Below are 15,279 nucleotides of genomic sequence, written 5' to 3' on the forward strand. Positions count from 1 at the left end.
CGCCTAGATGCCCGCTATCTCCGCCCACCTTGTCCGTTCCGCCACCGGGTAGGCTAGAATCCATCTCCGCCCCGTTCCGCTCCTCCCTCCGGCGCTCCGCCCAGGTTTTGTTGGTGCACCCCAGCTTCCGTAATGGAGCATTTCTAGCCAATCAAATCCCTTCTCCTCCACCACCACCCAATGGGTGTGCTCGGAGGCGGGGTCTCCGTGGGTCCCGTCCCCGGAGGCCCAGATGGAGAAGGCGATTGGGGTGACGCGAGGGGCGGAGTTTGTGGAGGAAGATGGCGGCCGCCCGTGGGTTATCGCTAATGGCCGTGGCGCTGAGGGTGGTCACTCCCTGGGCAAGGGGCAGGTACCAAGGCTACAAAGGCACCTGGGAAGGGTGTTAGTTTCTGCGCCTCCAGGACTAAGGGGGAAGCTAAGGCCTGCGGGGGAGGCGAGGGTTTGGCGTGAGGCTGTCCAGGTGGAGGTCGTCAGGTTTGGCGTGAGGCTGTCCAGGTGCAGGTCACCAGGTGCCCATCTGCTCCAGGCTCATCCTCCTCCCTTGCGCAGTAGGCTCCTCGCGGCCTCTCGCGGACCTCAGGCTCGTCGGGAAGCGTCGTCCTCCAGCTCCGAGGCCGGAGAAGGACAGATCCACCTGACCGACAGCTGCGTCCAGGTAGGAGGTCGGACTCGGGGCGGCGGCGCCAGGGTGTCAGGAGTGCGGGGACTTGCCCTTGGCTCACCCTTGTTCCTCCCCTTGCCTGGCATTCTTGATCCCCCTGCCTGCATTTCAGAGGCTTCTGGAAATCACCGAAGGGTCAGAATTCCTCAGGCTGGAGGTGGAGGGAGGCGGATGCTCCGGATTCCAATACAAATTTTCACTGGATACAGTTATCAATCCCGACGACAGGCAAGGAGGAAGGGGTGGGTCCTCGGAGAATGTGCGGGAGGGATAAAAGTGCACATTTAGTTCAAATTTGAAAGGTTTGCTGAGAATGCCTAACACCACCCTTCTCACACAGTGGGAATACAGTGAGGATTTGTGTCATGCTTCAAAATAACTATGCTATAGGAAGAAAATTGGCCTGCCGACGTCCCTAGTGTAACTGGTAAGAGAGCCAGCCTGGACTGGATTCCAGTCCTAAATCCTTAACCATTTACCAGTATTCACTCCATGGGCTCTTTTTGCCTCAGAGAAAAGCAGCACTTGTTAGAGGTAACAAGGAATGCTTCCTCTGTATTTCTAAAAAAAAAAATGTTTTTAATGTCTCTTTCTTTTTGAGAGAAAGAGCATGAGCAGGGGAGGGGCAGAGAGAGAGAGGGAGACATAGAATCTGAAGCAGGCTCCAGGCTCCGGCTTGAACTCATGAACCCTGAGATCATGACCTGAGCGGAAGTCGGAGGCTTAATCAACTGAGCCACCCAGGTGTCCCATCTGTATTTCTAAAACAGAATGTGTACCTCTGGGCTCAGAGGGTGTAATGTTTTTGGTGTTTATGATAGTCGTTAATGTCTTCCTCCTGTCTTTTCAGGGTATTTGAACAGGGTGGGGCAAGAGTGGTGGTTGACTCTGATAGCTTGGCCTTCGTGAAAGGGGCCCAGGTGGACTTCAGCCAAGAACTGATCCGCAGCTCATTTCAAGTATTGAACAATCCTCAAGCGCAGCAAGGCTGCTCCTGTGGCTCATCCTTCTCTGTCAAACTTTGATGCGACGGCAGGTGACCCAGAGATTGCTTCCACTTGCACCAATTTGAGGAGCCTGGCAGTAGTAGAATTCTAGAGGTTTCCTTCCAATCATCCTTCTCTCGATTGTTTTTTTCCCTTCAGTCTAGGAGTGTTGTGTTTGCCACTGTTATTTTCAGAACGTGACGCTTTTACTCTTGATTTAATTTCACTCACACAGTTCTGAGGCCAAGCGTCTGGATGGGATGATCTCAGCTCTGCTAACTTGTTGAAACCCACCCTGTGTAATCTGTAGAGCCTTCAAAGTTCCAGAGTTTCGAGTTACTTCTCTGGCCTTCAGAGCTGCTTGTACATATGCGTATAGCTATGTATAAAAGCTTTATTTTGAAGGAAGTCCTTATTGTGTTCTGGATCAGGGTCACAGATCGGGGACCTTAACTCTGGTTACCAGGCTAGAGAGGATGAGAAAGGCAGTGTTCTCTTTTTTCATTTCACCCTTCCTGAATGTGTTACTAGACATCCGTCTTTTTCTTTTCTTTTCTTTTCTTTTCTTTTCTTTTCTTTTCTTTTCTTTTCCTTTTCTCTCTCTTTTTTTTTTTTTTTTTTTGGCATCCTTATTTTCTATGCAGCTCATTCTCCACTTTCCGTTTGTTAGGGTAAATCCTTTTTTCTTTCTTACTCCTCATTCTGCTAAATTTACAAAACCAGTAGCTCACCCAGAAAACTTGGATTGAACCCCCACTGATAACCTGAATCATTTGGATAGTAGGCCCCATACTCCATACTCACAGAGACATTTCAAGATTCTGTGATCATTCAGTGACTGAGATGTTGCTTCACTTACCTTATTGTGTAAAATGTCTTTTGTCTCGTGCATAGCAGGACGTGGTTTTTGTGTTGGTATGGATATGGATAGTTAGGGATTACCAGATAAAATGTAAGATGCCCAGTTAAATTTGAATTTCAAATAACACATAATTTTTAGTATAAGTGTGCCCCAAATATTTCGTGAAACATATTTATACTAAAAATTATGTGTGGTTTATTTGAAATTCAAATTTAACTGGGCACTGTGGTTTTTTTTTTTTTTAAGTTTATTTATTTTGAGAGAGAGAGCAAGTGGGGGAGGGGGAGGGGCAGAGAGAGAGGAAGAGAGAATTTCAAGTAGGCTCCACACACATTGCGGAGCCCAATGTGGAGCTCGAACTCACAAACTGTGAGATCATGACCTAAGCCAAAACCAAGAGTTGGATGCTTAATCGACTGAGCCACCCAGGAGTCAGGGACATTGTGTATTTCTGTTTGTTAAACCTGGCAGCTTTATTTTAGGGTCACTGAAAGAAAAGCTTTTTTTTTTTTTTTTTAAGTTTTATTTATTTATTTTGAGAGAAAGAGTGTGAGTTGGGGAGGGGAGAGAGGGGGAGAGAGAGAATCCCAAGCAGGCTCTGTGCTGACAGCTGCATCTCATGAACCATGAGATCATGACCTGAGCTGAAATCAAGAGTGGTGCTTAACTGAACGAATGAGCCACCCAGGCGCCCCAAGGAAAGCTTTTTAAGCCAAAATTCCGATGAATTTTAAAGTACTTGTTTAGGTATGGCACTTAATTAGTCTACAGATCTAGAAATAGTTGTGGCATGTGTGTGACAGGGCTGGGGGAACTGGAACTGTATGGACAACTAAAAAAAGAAATACCACTACCATAACAAATGATTTATTAATGCTCATGTCAGGAAAACCACAACCAAATTGATTATGGAAGAATTACTGGTTAAACCCTTGTTTTCCTCAAGAGCCTTAAAGTTTGTTACAGCAAAACTTGCATTTCTGGACTGGATTGGAATTAAGGTCATTCATTAAAAGAATTTACCATTAAAAAGGGAAATGCAGAGTTTAGAGAAAAATATCTGGGACAGAAGCTTAGGTACTTATGTTTTCAATGTGGGAAGACCTAGAATTTGGAGAAAGCAAGCCTATTGTGAGTACAAAGAGGAAACAAAGGGAGGCTCAGATACCTGTGCTTTCTTGGCAGTTTTCCATGGAAGGAGGCAGAGAGCAGCATACCATAGGGGCATCTGTGTGGCTTTACTTAGATACCTAAAGATGCATCAGTACCTGGGCCTGGTTAGATCTTCAGCTCAGACTGAGTTTTTCCATCCTCGTTAAAAAGAGATTTTGCTACTTTTTATGTATTAGAACCTGTTTAAAGAGTGCACTTTATTTTTGTTTATTTTTTGAAGGAAGCCCTGTACCCAACATGGACCTTGAACTCATGACCCTGAGATCAAGAGTTGCATGTTACACTGACTGAGCCAGCCAGGTGCTCCATGATTTGGTGATTTTAAAACTCATGCAGAGCACATGCAAGGTAGTTGTAGCTGCTAAATAAATCATTAAATTGCAGTAGTCAGACAGGAACCCGAATCTTTGAATGCCTTTATGGAAGTACTTGCTGTTAATGGGAGATTTGGACTTCTGTGTTTTAGAAAGGGTGGGTTTGTGGGGCGCCTGGGTGGCGCAGTCGGTTAAGCGTCCGACTTCAGCCAGGTCACGATCTCGCGGTCCGTGAGTTCGAGCCCCGCGTCGGGCTCTGGGCTGATGGCTCAGAGCCTGGAGCCTGCTTCCGATTCTGTGTCTCCCTCTCTCTCTGCCCCTCCCCCGTTCATGCTCTGTCTCTCTCTGTCCCAAAAATAAATAAACGTTGAAAAAAAAAAAAATTTTAGAAAGGGTGGGTTTGGGAGAAATCACCTCACTTGATTACACTGAGAAAGCCTCAGGGGAAAATCTGAAGTGATACCAAGAAGCCTCCATTGGAGTAGGATGACGTAGAAATTTTAAAAGCACGGGGCATAGAGAAATGATAGCATCAAGGGGACGGTGGGCAGTTGGCTTGGAACAAATAGTAAGTATAGTAAAATGGGTTTAGGGTCTTTTGCAGGCCCTTTTCGACCAGATGCCCTCTTTCTGGCAAGCAGTAAAGACCAGCAGGTGTTTTCACAAATTTTGCTCACTGTGCAAATTCATTTACGAAAACTTGACACTCCTCTAGTATCCATTGGGAGACTTTTTTTTTTTGCTTCCCCATTACTTTCAAGGGGAAAGGCCCTATTTGTTGCAGAATTTGGTTTTATTTATGCAAAGTTAGTGTCTAGGGCAGCATGTCCCCCCTTTGCTTTAGCAAGAACCAAAGACAAGGGAGCCCTGCGTCTGCTTCATGTTGTGAATCTGCTCTACGGTGTTCGCTCAAAAGAGGGGGTCTCTGGGTCAACATCCAGATCTTACCTTGTGGAATCATACGCTTCAGTTCCGTGACTGATAGTGACTGGTGGTATGTAAACTGTAGGTGTCCCACCCACCCTTAGTTTGTGTGGGAATGTTGACTGATTACAAGGGATTAGGAGAAAACAGGTTTAGAAGTAAAGGGATTCGAAGTAGGTGTCCAAGAACTTTCTAACTTCTCTTCTTAAGAATTGAAACCCGTTCTTTCTGTCTTCTGTTACAAAGCCTCAAACGGAGAGCTGACATGTGGTATGAGCATCCTGTATTGAGAAGTGGGCAGCACCGATCATCTGGCGTAGCCCTCCTGTCAGTGCTGGCCAGGAGTGGGTCTCGTGCCGCTGGTAGTGGACGGAACCTGACACTGTCCAGTGCAACATAATTATGGTTTTGCATGTGTGTCTCAAAGGCAGGAAACTCCTCTACTTTCTGGGTATCTAGCATTGGTGTTTATTGGTTGCTCTTTCAAAATCCCTGTTTTCCATTTCTCCACAGAAATGCTGCAGGGCTGTTTAAACGAAGTTTGCTTTAAGAAGTTTTGCAATAATTGCGGGGCTTTAATTGTCAGATAAAGACATAAAGGAGGGAGCATTTAAGTGGTCTGTGGCCAGCAGCTGTATTTAAAAATATTTTATTTTTTTGAAAAGGTAATACACATGGTACAAAATTCAAAAACACAAAAGGGGATACAGTGAAAAGTCCCAATCCTGTACCCATGTACCCTGTCACCCTCCCCACGAACCACTGTTGTTTCTAAGAATTTACCCTACAGGTATGATCCGTAGATATAATGTGAAATAACATACAAGAATATTCATTACAGCATTACTTATAAATAGCAAGAGATAGGAAACAGTGGAAACATCTGTCAATAGGGGACTGATTACAAATTATGATTTATCCATTCAGTGGAATAGCATACAATTACAATATAGAACGAGACAACTCTTTATGTGAAAATACGGATTAAGTGAAAAAAGCAAAGTGCAGAACAGCATGCATAGAGTGGTCTTTGTGTTTTGATACAAAGAAATCCGTGTATGTGCATGAAGTTTTTCTGGAAGGGTGAGCAGGAAGGCGAGGGTTGAGAGGAGGCATAGCGCCAGCAGGTGTACTGAAGAGTGGTAAGAAGTTCTCTGAACCGTGGGGCGTAAGGAGAGTGGCGAGGATGAGGTCAGCAGATACCCAGCTGTCTTCCCCCTTTCTTTAGATAAATAGCAGCACATATTACACTTTGTTATATGACCTTCTTTCCCCCCTTAGTCTGGTTTGGATTTCTTATCAAGGCATTTAGAGCCACTTTTTTTTTTTTTTTTCCTCCTTTTTTAGGCCTCCGTTTCAACTAATAGTTTCTAATCTTTTACTGTTATAAGTAATGCTATAATAAATAACCTCTGACGTGTGTCGTTTCACATTTGGTGAGAAATATCTGAAGGTTAAATTCCTAGAAGATTCAAAGACTAAGAGCTTTTATAAGTTTGAAAGGCATTGCCATATTATCCTTTTCAGAAGTTCTATCAGTTTCCGTCCCTGTTAGCTGTGTATGTGAGTGCCTCTTTCATCAGATGCTTGCCGACTAGGAGTCTTAAACGTTTTGATCCTTGCCAATCTGACAATTTTTAAAAAGTATCTCAGTGTGGTTTTAATTCACATTTCTTTTATTACGAAAGAAGGTCAGAATATTTTCACATGTCTAAGAACTATATAGTTTTGTTGGCTGAAAACATCTTAGCTAGTAGAGTGACCTAGGGCAAATTGTTTAAACTCTTGTGTGTCTCAATTTCCTCAGCTGTAAGTTGGGAATAAAAATAGTCAGTAGGATTGTTGGATGATTAAATGAAATTTGTGTCCAGCACTCAACACAGTGCCTGGCACATAACAGGCATTCAGAAGTTATTATGGGATGGCTGACAATCAGAGCAACCGCTAGGACAGGACAGATTAAATTAAGAAAATGACATTCGTCCCTATGTCTTCAGGCGCATGAAGTCTCGTTCATTTACATTGCCTTTCATCAGACAAATGCAAAGGCAGAGCTTTCCTGGTCTCAGAAGAAGGAGGAACCTTTTCCCATTGGATCCCAATCCTAGGCTATTGGCAGAGTTGGCAAGAGGGTAGGCACAGCCTCATGTCTAATAATTAGACTTAGCCAACATGGTAAAGAAATTTGGTTTAATATGAAATAAAAACAAAAACAGAAAAGCCCAGATGTACATCTTTTTATTCCACAATGGTTCTAAACTCCTGGCTGGCCAAGGTTGGAGTGGGTCTCTACTTGTAAACTGAGAGGGATACCAGCCATCCCATTTTTGAAAGAAAGATGGCAGGGGCATCTGAGAATACAGAAACATAGGAAATCTGGCTTCCCCTAAATAAGACTACACTGTATCTCACAAGCTAGAAAATAGGCCCCTTTATTTTTAGTACCTCAAAACTGGCATCCACAAAAGGAGAACCCAGGAGAGATTTGTTTCCTGTAAGAAGCAGTATGTATTTAATACAGGTCTTCGGAGATGGGCACCCTGTCCTGTGGCAGCCTTTGCTGGGTGCCCGCGAATTATCATGGGTAGATGGTGAGTGTTTACCCGAAGTTACTGAACGTTTTCTTTAGACTTGTTGAAAGCCTTGGCTCCCCCTTTCTTAACAACTCCCCGTATTTTTCATATTGCCCTTTTCCTGCTTTCTTAGGCTTCTTGTTCCCCTTCACTTGTGTCTCTACACTCAGCAAGCTGGTATCAGTCTTGCTCTTCCGAGATGAGCTGAGCTGATCTGCTCCTCCCTGGGGCCACAGAACTGCTATTGGATGGAGCTGTGGCAAAATCTGGCCCAGACCGGATTGGCTGAGTGAAGTGTTGGTTCTCTGGAGGCGGCCTTGGAGTCACTCCCCAACCCCCCCCCCCCAATCCTTTTTTGCTCAAGAGATACTGAAGGACCATCCCTGGGCAGATGTGACCTCTGACCCAGTTGTGGAATCATCAGGATGTCCTGTGGATCACGGCTGGGAAAGGGTATCTGCAATGTGAGTCCGAGTGACCTTGCGTGTTTGCACAGCTTGAGGGGGTGGATGAGGGCCATCCTTTAGGAAGCATCCATAGCAAGGCCAGGACAAATGGCAGACTGGTCCTCATGGCCAGTGGCTGAAGCATTAAAGCATTTGGTGGTGTTTGAGCCAAGCAAGGGCACGGCAGCATGAAGGCAGTGACAGAAGCTCAGCCAGAGCCTAAGCTGGGAGAGATGAAAAGCAGGCGGGGCTGGCTGGGAGCTGGGCTGCAGGGCCTTCTGCCTGCTTCTTCATGGTGTCTTCCCAGCTAGGAAAGCCTTCTCGAGGCCCCTGCCTGTGTGGCCTGGGCCCATTTCCAGGTAGCTGCCCACACTGAGCCCTCACTGCTATTCCTTGGAGGTACAGTGTGGGGGGCCGGCCTCGGCCACATAACCTGGGGAGCAATGGCAGCGGTAGGAGCCCTCGGTGTTCTCGCAGTGACCGTGGGCACAGAGTGCAGCAGGCCCATTCAAGTCGTCACACTCATTGATATCTAAGAGGAAGGGAAGGAAGAGAGAGCTGTGGGGAACCCAGGTGCCTCTGCTGTTGTGGTCACTAAGCACCAGCCCCTGCCCCGCAGTGGAATCCTACATGTGGCAGCCAGGAGCTGAGGTCATTGCCCCAAACTAGGCAAGTCAGAGACACAAAGCAGGTGGTAGTGAACCCATCCTGTGCCCCTGGACAGTGACCATGCTCTTTTGTCCCTGCCTTTCTTCTCTCTAGGAACCTCCCTGGAAAGGGCTTTCTGTACACAACAGGAGACCTTCCTTTGGTGCTGTCTCACCACTTGGCCTGGTTCCAGACGGCCCCACTAGGGGGCAGCAGTGTATGTTCCACTCTCAAATTCAGCCTTGTATTCCTCAGTGGGCGGTGGGCCAGTCTGACCTTTCCACCTGGAGCCATCAGGGCCATCCTGCTCCCTGGGCCACTCACATCACAACTTACCCACGCAGGCCATGTGGGCCATGTCCAGCTGGAAGCCCTCAAAGCAGTCACAGGTGTAGCCCTCCCTCACTCGCACACAGCGGCCGTTCTCACAGCCGTTCAGGATGCCGCATTCCTCTGCCTGAAGCCCTTCGAAGCCGGCCTGGTGCTCTGGTAGGAGGGAGTCAGAAGGAAGCTGAGGCCTTGCACCCAGCCTTGGGAGCCTCACCCTCCACTTTGAAGGTTGCTCCTTTTGGAATCCTAAGGTCAGGGTTGGGAGGGTCTAAAACTCTCACAGAGATGCTAAAACAAAAGGCACTACCCTTAAGAGATAATTATGTGTCATTACTTTATGGTGGCGGAGACCTGCGGTACTTTAAATGTTAGCTCCGGGAAGGTTGAGACTCCTTGCTCTCATAGTGCCAGGGTTCCCGAGCAGGTGGGTGTCTATATAGTGTTGGTTTTGTGGTTGGTGGTGGTTAAAATCTTTAGATGGTTTTTGTGGGGAGGAGATTGGCAGCAAAAGGGGATTACCCTCACCCAACACGAAGCAAAACTTAGGGATCTGCTTAACCCTCTCCTTTTTAAGCAGGTCCCAACCCCTGAGAAAGACCGTATCCCTGGTCCCCGTGAAGCCTTTGTCTGGTACAGTGGCCTGTGCCTGGGGCAGCTACCACATCCGTTGCACAGGTGCCAGGCCTGACTTCTTCATTAGAATTCAAGTCCTATATGCTGGGGTCCTTGCCACTTACAAACCGAGTCACCACAGTGGGCCTCTAAAGTGATTAGAAATCCTGAATGCACATTTCAGGTCACGAGTGTGAGCCTGTAGACCAGGTTATTCTGCACACCGTGGGTGGTATAGAGGGAGACAGACGGACCGGAGTGTACCTGCTTTCTCTTGCTCTCTCAACCCCCACAGGGAAGTTTTTGAGGTTGGGATGGTGTCCTGTCCTGTACCTCTTTGGTTCATCAGAGTTGTTTGGGTCTGACCCAGGCATTTGGAGTTGTCCCTTGAGTGACCTGTGAGAGGGCTGGCTGCGTCTTTTCCCTCCCCGGGCCTCCCCCCGCTGGCAGCGATTAGTAGGTAGAGGAGATGGCAGTGAAACCATTTTGGTGCCCGCCGCTTCCCCATTTTTGCAGCAACACAGACCTGGGTGGCTGGCCACGTAGTGGGGCTGGAGTTCTGAGGGCTGCAGGGGGGGCTCAAGAACTGGTAGGTGGTCCCCTGGGCGGCTGGCTGTGTTGGGGAAGGGTGGCTCTGGGACGGTGTCCTCGGGACCCAGGTAGTTGTAGAAGGGGGCCCCGTCTGGGCCGTAGAGGCTGTAATGCAGGTCCTCGGGCCCGGGGCCGTACTCATAGCCTGGCCGGAAGTGGACTCCAGCCTCCCGCTCGGCTTCGATCCGGGCCACGTTGCACAGCTGAGCGTAGACCTCTGTCAGGGAGGAGGGAGAGAGGATGCTGCCAGGCTCTTGATAGCTAAAGCCTGGAGTGTGGTTCCCAGGCTCATTTCCCCGGGGAGAGGGAGCATGCTGGGACTGGTGTCCTCTGGGAGTTCCTGACAGTGCTCTCCTCGTCACCCCAGCCCCTCCCCCACTCTGTCCCCAGACAATAGAGATGGAAGGTGGCCACACTCTGATTGCTCTACTCCTAAATCCCTCCTTCCCAGGTGAGGGCATTTCCTTCCCTGGGGCCCCTACCCCCCAGGCAGGCACGGGTCACCCTTCTCACCAGAGCTCCTGGGGGGGCACAGGGCACACTGCTGGCTCCAGGCCTCGCCATCCTGACAGCAGCATTCTGTGTAGGTGGTGCGGCGCCCGTGCAGGGGTTGGCTGCACACATAATTGGTGACTCTTTTCCAGCAGATGTCCATGTGGATGTCGTGGTCAGGCAGGTCCTCTGGTGGCACAGCGCACAGGGGCACGTGAGCCCTCCCGGCCCAGATTCAGTCCCCCCCACCGCTGCCCCGCCACTCCAGGCCTACTGACCCGTGCCGCCGGTGCTGTTCACGCAGCGCTGCTGGCCGAGGTCCAGGGTGAGCGGGGGGCTGCAGAAGCAGTGGAAAGAGCCTTCAGTGTTCACACACTCACCGTTCTCGCAGACCATGTCCTGGCACTCGTCATGATCTGTGGTGGCAGAAAGACGGAAGGGGGATGTGGGGGGCAGTACCAAGGCGGCTTGCCCACGGACCGCCTTCGTGGAAGGGGGTTTTCTTGTAACTGACAATGAAGAGGTGGCACCCTGCTTCCCCCTCCCCTCCCCCCCCGACCCAGTCCAGTCTGGGGAGGGGGGGGCCCTCCCCAGGGATGCCTTTCCAACAGGTGTCCAGCTCCCCTCACCTCAGACCTGCCTGCTGCAGTGGGAGCTCCCAGCAAGAATGGGGCTGGCTGGTGGGGGCTGGGAGAGCATTCGGCTGTGGGCGCGGGGGCGGGGAGGGGCGGTGCGTGTCCTCACCCTCACACTTCCTGTGGACGGCGTTGTAGTGGTAGCCGGGATGGCACAGGCAGATGTAGCCAGGCACCGTGTTGAGGCACCGGCCGTTCTGGCAGAGCCCAGGCCCGAACATCACACACTCGTCCGCATCTGCGGGAGGGCGGAGTCGAGGTGAGAAGCAGCACGAAGCACAACGTGATACTAAGGGCTCCAAAGCCAGACCTGCTGGGTTTGGGTCCTGGCGCTGCCACTTGCCAGTCAGGTGACTTTGGGCAACTTGTTCAGGTCTCCTTGCCTCAGTTTCCTACCTAAAAATATGTGGATGCTATTACTCAATCTCTCACAATTGTTACGAAGATTAAGAGGTTAATATATGTAGGTGCTTCGATAGCACTTGGCATGTAGCAATTACTTAAGGAAAGCTGCTTCTGTTTCTGTGGTTTCCTTCTCCGGCTTCAGGATTAGGATGCGGAAGGGCTCATGCCTGAACTACCCACTTTGAGTGTGGGTTCCCCCAAAGTTTCTGGCTTTCTAAGTGAGGCCAGGGAGATAAGCAGCTGCCTCGGTATAGCAGTACGTCCCACTCTGTCCCTATGCCCCAGGACTGGGTTAGTCAAGGCGTCCTAGTTTATTCCGGAGGGTTAAACTAGTCAAGGCGTCCTAGTTTATTCCGGAGGGTTCGGCCTCGGGGGAGCAGAGGGAGCTCAGGTCAGAACTTCAGCTACACATCCATCCGTAGGTAGTCAGCCCCAGGACAGGAACCACGGGAGCCACCTGGGAGGCTGGGGCTTCATGCAGAGCTTCCCTGCGGACCCTCCCGGAGGACCAGGCCGGGCCCGCTCAGGTGAGTGGAGTCTGGGGAGGAGGGTCTCTAGGGAGGTTACCTGTGTACGTGGTCTGTCCAAACATCCAGGCTCCGTCCACAGGGATGTAGCCTTTACCACTAGGGCAGATCTCGCTGAATTCCACTGTGCAAGGAGGCATCCAAGCTTAGAGACAGAAGGGCTCTGCCCCCATCTTCTCTCCCCTTCTTTCAGGGTCACCCTGCAGAGCTGACACTGAGGATTTGGGACCCTTGGGGGGGCCTTACCTGAGTCCTCAGCTGGGCAGAGGTCACAGGCGTCTCCCCAGCTGGCACCCTGAGTGCAGCAGCACTCGGCCTGTGTGGTGTTCCGGCCCAGAAGGCTGGAGCAGGGCAGCTGGTCATTCTGCCCAGAGTAGCACTCCATGCGGATGGGGCCCGGGGGGTGGTCCCCTGGCAGGGCCTCAGGAATACTCTGACCTGTGTGTGAGGGATGCCCTTTATTACTGTCTGTCCGTGGCTCTCTAGGGCACCCTAGGCTTTGAATTTATTTTCAGAATTTTATGTTTATATAATAGCACTTCCCAGCGTACAACATGCTTTTACCTGTATTATCGTGCTTGATGCTTTCAACTTTATATTGTCACCTCCCTCTCACAGATGAGGCAGTTAAGATTTAGAAAAACTAGGTGACTTACCACAGCCACCAGCTGTTAAGTGGCCCAGACCCCTGTTCTTCTGCTATCCCCTGCTATCCCCCACTATAGGGGGTGCCCCCAGTCCTTGGCATAACCATAGAGGCAGCCCTCCCCCATTCCTCAGCTCACACTATACCCCAGCCCCTCCCACCTTCCCTGTTCCAGGTCCTGTTTTCTTTTTTTTTTTTTTGGTAATTTTTTTTTTTTAACATTTATTTATTTTTGAGACAGAGAGAGACAGAGCATGAACGGGGGAGGGGCAGAGAGAGGGAGACACAGAATCGGAAGTAGGCTCCAGGCTCTGAGCCATCAGCCCAGAGCCCAACGCGGGGCTCGAACTCACAGACCATGAGATCGTGACTTGAGCTGAAGTCGGACGCTCAACCAACTGAGCCACCCGGGTGCCCCTCCAGGTCCTGTTTTCTTTTCCCCAAGTCAGAGGAGGCCAGCTGAGCCCTAATCCAGCCTGGGGTGACAGGCTGGACCCGGCAGCTCAAGAGTGGAGTGGACAGGAGAGAGTGAGGCTTAGCTTCAAGGCCTCCCTCACCAAACGTGCCCTGGGACCCCCGTGAGGCTCAGTCTGAGATCCCTGGGCACCTTTAGTTGGCATCAGAGCTTCCCGAGCCTCCCAGACATTCCCTGGCCGGGGACAGCCCCCCCTCTCCCCCCCCCCCCCCCCCCGTCTTGACATTTGCTGCACTCGACTCCTTGCCCTGCCGCACTGCATTCCTAAGTGGTGCCCCTGCCCACACTGCCCCGGGCCTGGCCCAGGCTCCTTCTCAGTAGCTGCCGCAGTTGAAGTGCTTTGTAAGCCGCAGAGTGGTCATTCGCAACGACTGGGTAGAGTATGGGGCACGCTCACCTCCAGCCACCCGCGGGCGGCAGTGCCCCTCCTGAGCGTCGTACTCCTCCAGGTCACTGGCACAGAGGCACAGGAAGGAGCCCTCCACATTCTCACAGAGCGCCGCCCCACACACCGCCAGCATGAGCTCACACTCGTTCACGTCTGCCAGGCACGAGGATGGGCTTGTGGGTGGAGAAGACGCAGCCTGTGCCCCTGCCCCTCTGCCCGCAGCCCAGGGGGCAGATCCTCATCCATCCCCTCAAAAGAAACAGACTAGGTCTTGGGAGAAGAGCAGAAGGGAGCTAGCAGGAAGGAGGGACCGATGAACAGAGGGCGTGGGAAGGGAGAGAGGAGAAGGGTGGCAGGAAAGGGACTCTAAATGGACAAAGAGGAAGGGTTCCTCCCTCCGGGCACGTTCTCCAAATGTGCCTCTCGAGACCCAGAGGTCTCTGGGGAAGGGTGGTGCGCCGTCGCTGATATGCTTGCTCCCCCTGCTGGTAGAACATGGCCACGTTTCTCCTGCCAACCTGGTCCCCCTGCCTGCTGTAGGGTAGAGCCGATATCCCCCTCCCTTGCCCACTCTATGAGGACCTATTGTGGAGGCGCGTGACCTCGAGCCCTTCAGGAGGAGGGCCCTAGGGCCTCTCTCCAGGACAGCCAAAATCTGTGGAGATGGGCCCAAGGGCCTCCCCTTCCCGGGCCCGGAGCCTGGCTAGCCTGCAGGCTTCTCACCAACACATTCCCAGCCGGAGGACGAAGTCTCGAAGCCCTGGTCACAGAGGCAGCGGAAGGAGCCGTCAGTGTTGTCGCAGAAGCCGTGGCTCCCACACATGGTGTCGTTGGCACACTCGTCTATGTCTGTGGGACAGTGGGGACTAGGGTGTAGGGTGCGCTCTTGCTCTGTTTGCTGGGAATACTTGGACTATTGACACCAATGTCTGTAAAAAGTAACTTCTAAACACAGGACAAGAACACTCTGACATTGACGTGCCTCTTCAATTTTTGTGTAAGCCCTGCTGTTTGGAAAATATGCAAACTTCCAACAGCTGCCAACACAATGTCCTCAGGCGAAAGCAGTTTCTAGCTGGATACGTGAAAATAGGTGTCCTCAGCCCTCCTGCCTCCGACTCCCCATTCCTACTCACCAATGCAGTCTCCAGTCGGAGCCATGTGGAAGCCAGGCTGGCAGGCTAGGACACAGCGGTAGGAGCCAGGGCTGTTCTCACACCTCCAGGCCCCACATACCGAGTCGCCGTGGTCCTTACACTCGTCAATATCTGTCCCCAGAGCCAAGAGAGGGGGCGGAAGTGGGCAGGTCACTGCTTTGGCCCCACCGTTTTGGCATTACAAGGTCATGCCCCACAACCTTTGGGGTCCTTGATCCGCTGCAAATGACTGTGCTCAACCCACCCCCAAAACATTAAGTTCAGGATCGTTTCTCCTGACCCAGCAGGATGAGCGTCTAGGTAGAAAACTATATGCTGTTCAGGAACGCACTGAGCTCTTAGCCTTCTGTGACATATTTTTTCCCTCACCCCCTTCTCCCTACGGCAGAGTACTTTATGCTTCTTTTTATATAAGTCTGCACCAACGCGTA

General features: G+C 50.9%; 2 protein-coding genes across 5 annotated transcripts in view; one reads left to right on the plus strand and one right to left on the minus strand.

Moving 5' to 3' along the window:
* Positions 1 to 218: 218 nt before the first annotated feature.
* Positions 219 to 2,541, plus strand: ISCA2 (iron-sulfur cluster assembly 2). The gene is made up of 4 exons (XM_045448236.1): positions 219 to 352; positions 556 to 658; positions 777 to 892; positions 1,515 to 2,541. The coding sequence occupies exons 1-4, from the start codon at positions 282 to 284 to the stop codon at positions 1,687 to 1,689; spliced, it is 465 nt and encodes a 154-aa protein (XP_045304192.1). The 5' UTR covers positions 219 to 281; the 3' UTR covers positions 1,690 to 2,541.
* Positions 2,542 to 5,556: 3,015 nt separating this feature from the next.
* LTBP2 (latent transforming growth factor beta binding protein 2) overlaps positions 5,557 to 15,279 on the minus strand; it is a 106,453-nt gene continuing 96,730 nt past the window's right edge. For 3 of the 4 annotated variants that reach the window (XM_045448227.1, XM_045448228.1, XM_045448226.1), the window contains 11 exons: positions 14,828 to 14,959; positions 14,415 to 14,540; positions 13,701 to 13,844; positions 12,429 to 12,620; positions 12,223 to 12,306; positions 11,360 to 11,488; positions 10,894 to 11,031; positions 10,637 to 10,804; positions 10,059 to 10,340; positions 8,927 to 9,076; positions 5,557 to 8,474 (listed from right to left, as the gene is read on the minus strand). In XM_045448227.1, the coding sequence (XP_045304183.1) occupies positions 8,329 to 8,474; positions 8,927 to 9,076; positions 10,059 to 10,340; positions 10,637 to 10,804; positions 10,894 to 11,031; positions 11,360 to 11,488; positions 12,223 to 12,306; positions 12,429 to 12,620; positions 13,701 to 13,844; positions 14,415 to 14,540; positions 14,828 to 14,959 (1,691 nt within the window). In that variant the 3' untranslated portion in view covers positions 5,557 to 8,328. Of the gene's footprint in view, positions 8,475 to 8,926; positions 9,077 to 10,058; positions 10,341 to 10,636; positions 10,805 to 10,893; positions 11,032 to 11,359; positions 11,489 to 12,222; positions 12,307 to 12,428; positions 12,621 to 13,700; positions 13,845 to 14,414; positions 14,541 to 14,827; positions 14,960 to 15,279 lie in introns of those variants that run through there. The other variant, XM_045448229.1, reaches the window with a different exon arrangement.

The sequence above is a fragment of the Leopardus geoffroyi genome, chromosome B3 (assembly GCF_018350155.1).
Source record: "Leopardus geoffroyi isolate Oge1 chromosome B3, O.geoffroyi_Oge1_pat1.0, whole genome shotgun sequence".
Taxonomy (NCBI): domain Eukaryota; kingdom Metazoa; phylum Chordata; class Mammalia; order Carnivora; family Felidae; genus Leopardus; species Leopardus geoffroyi.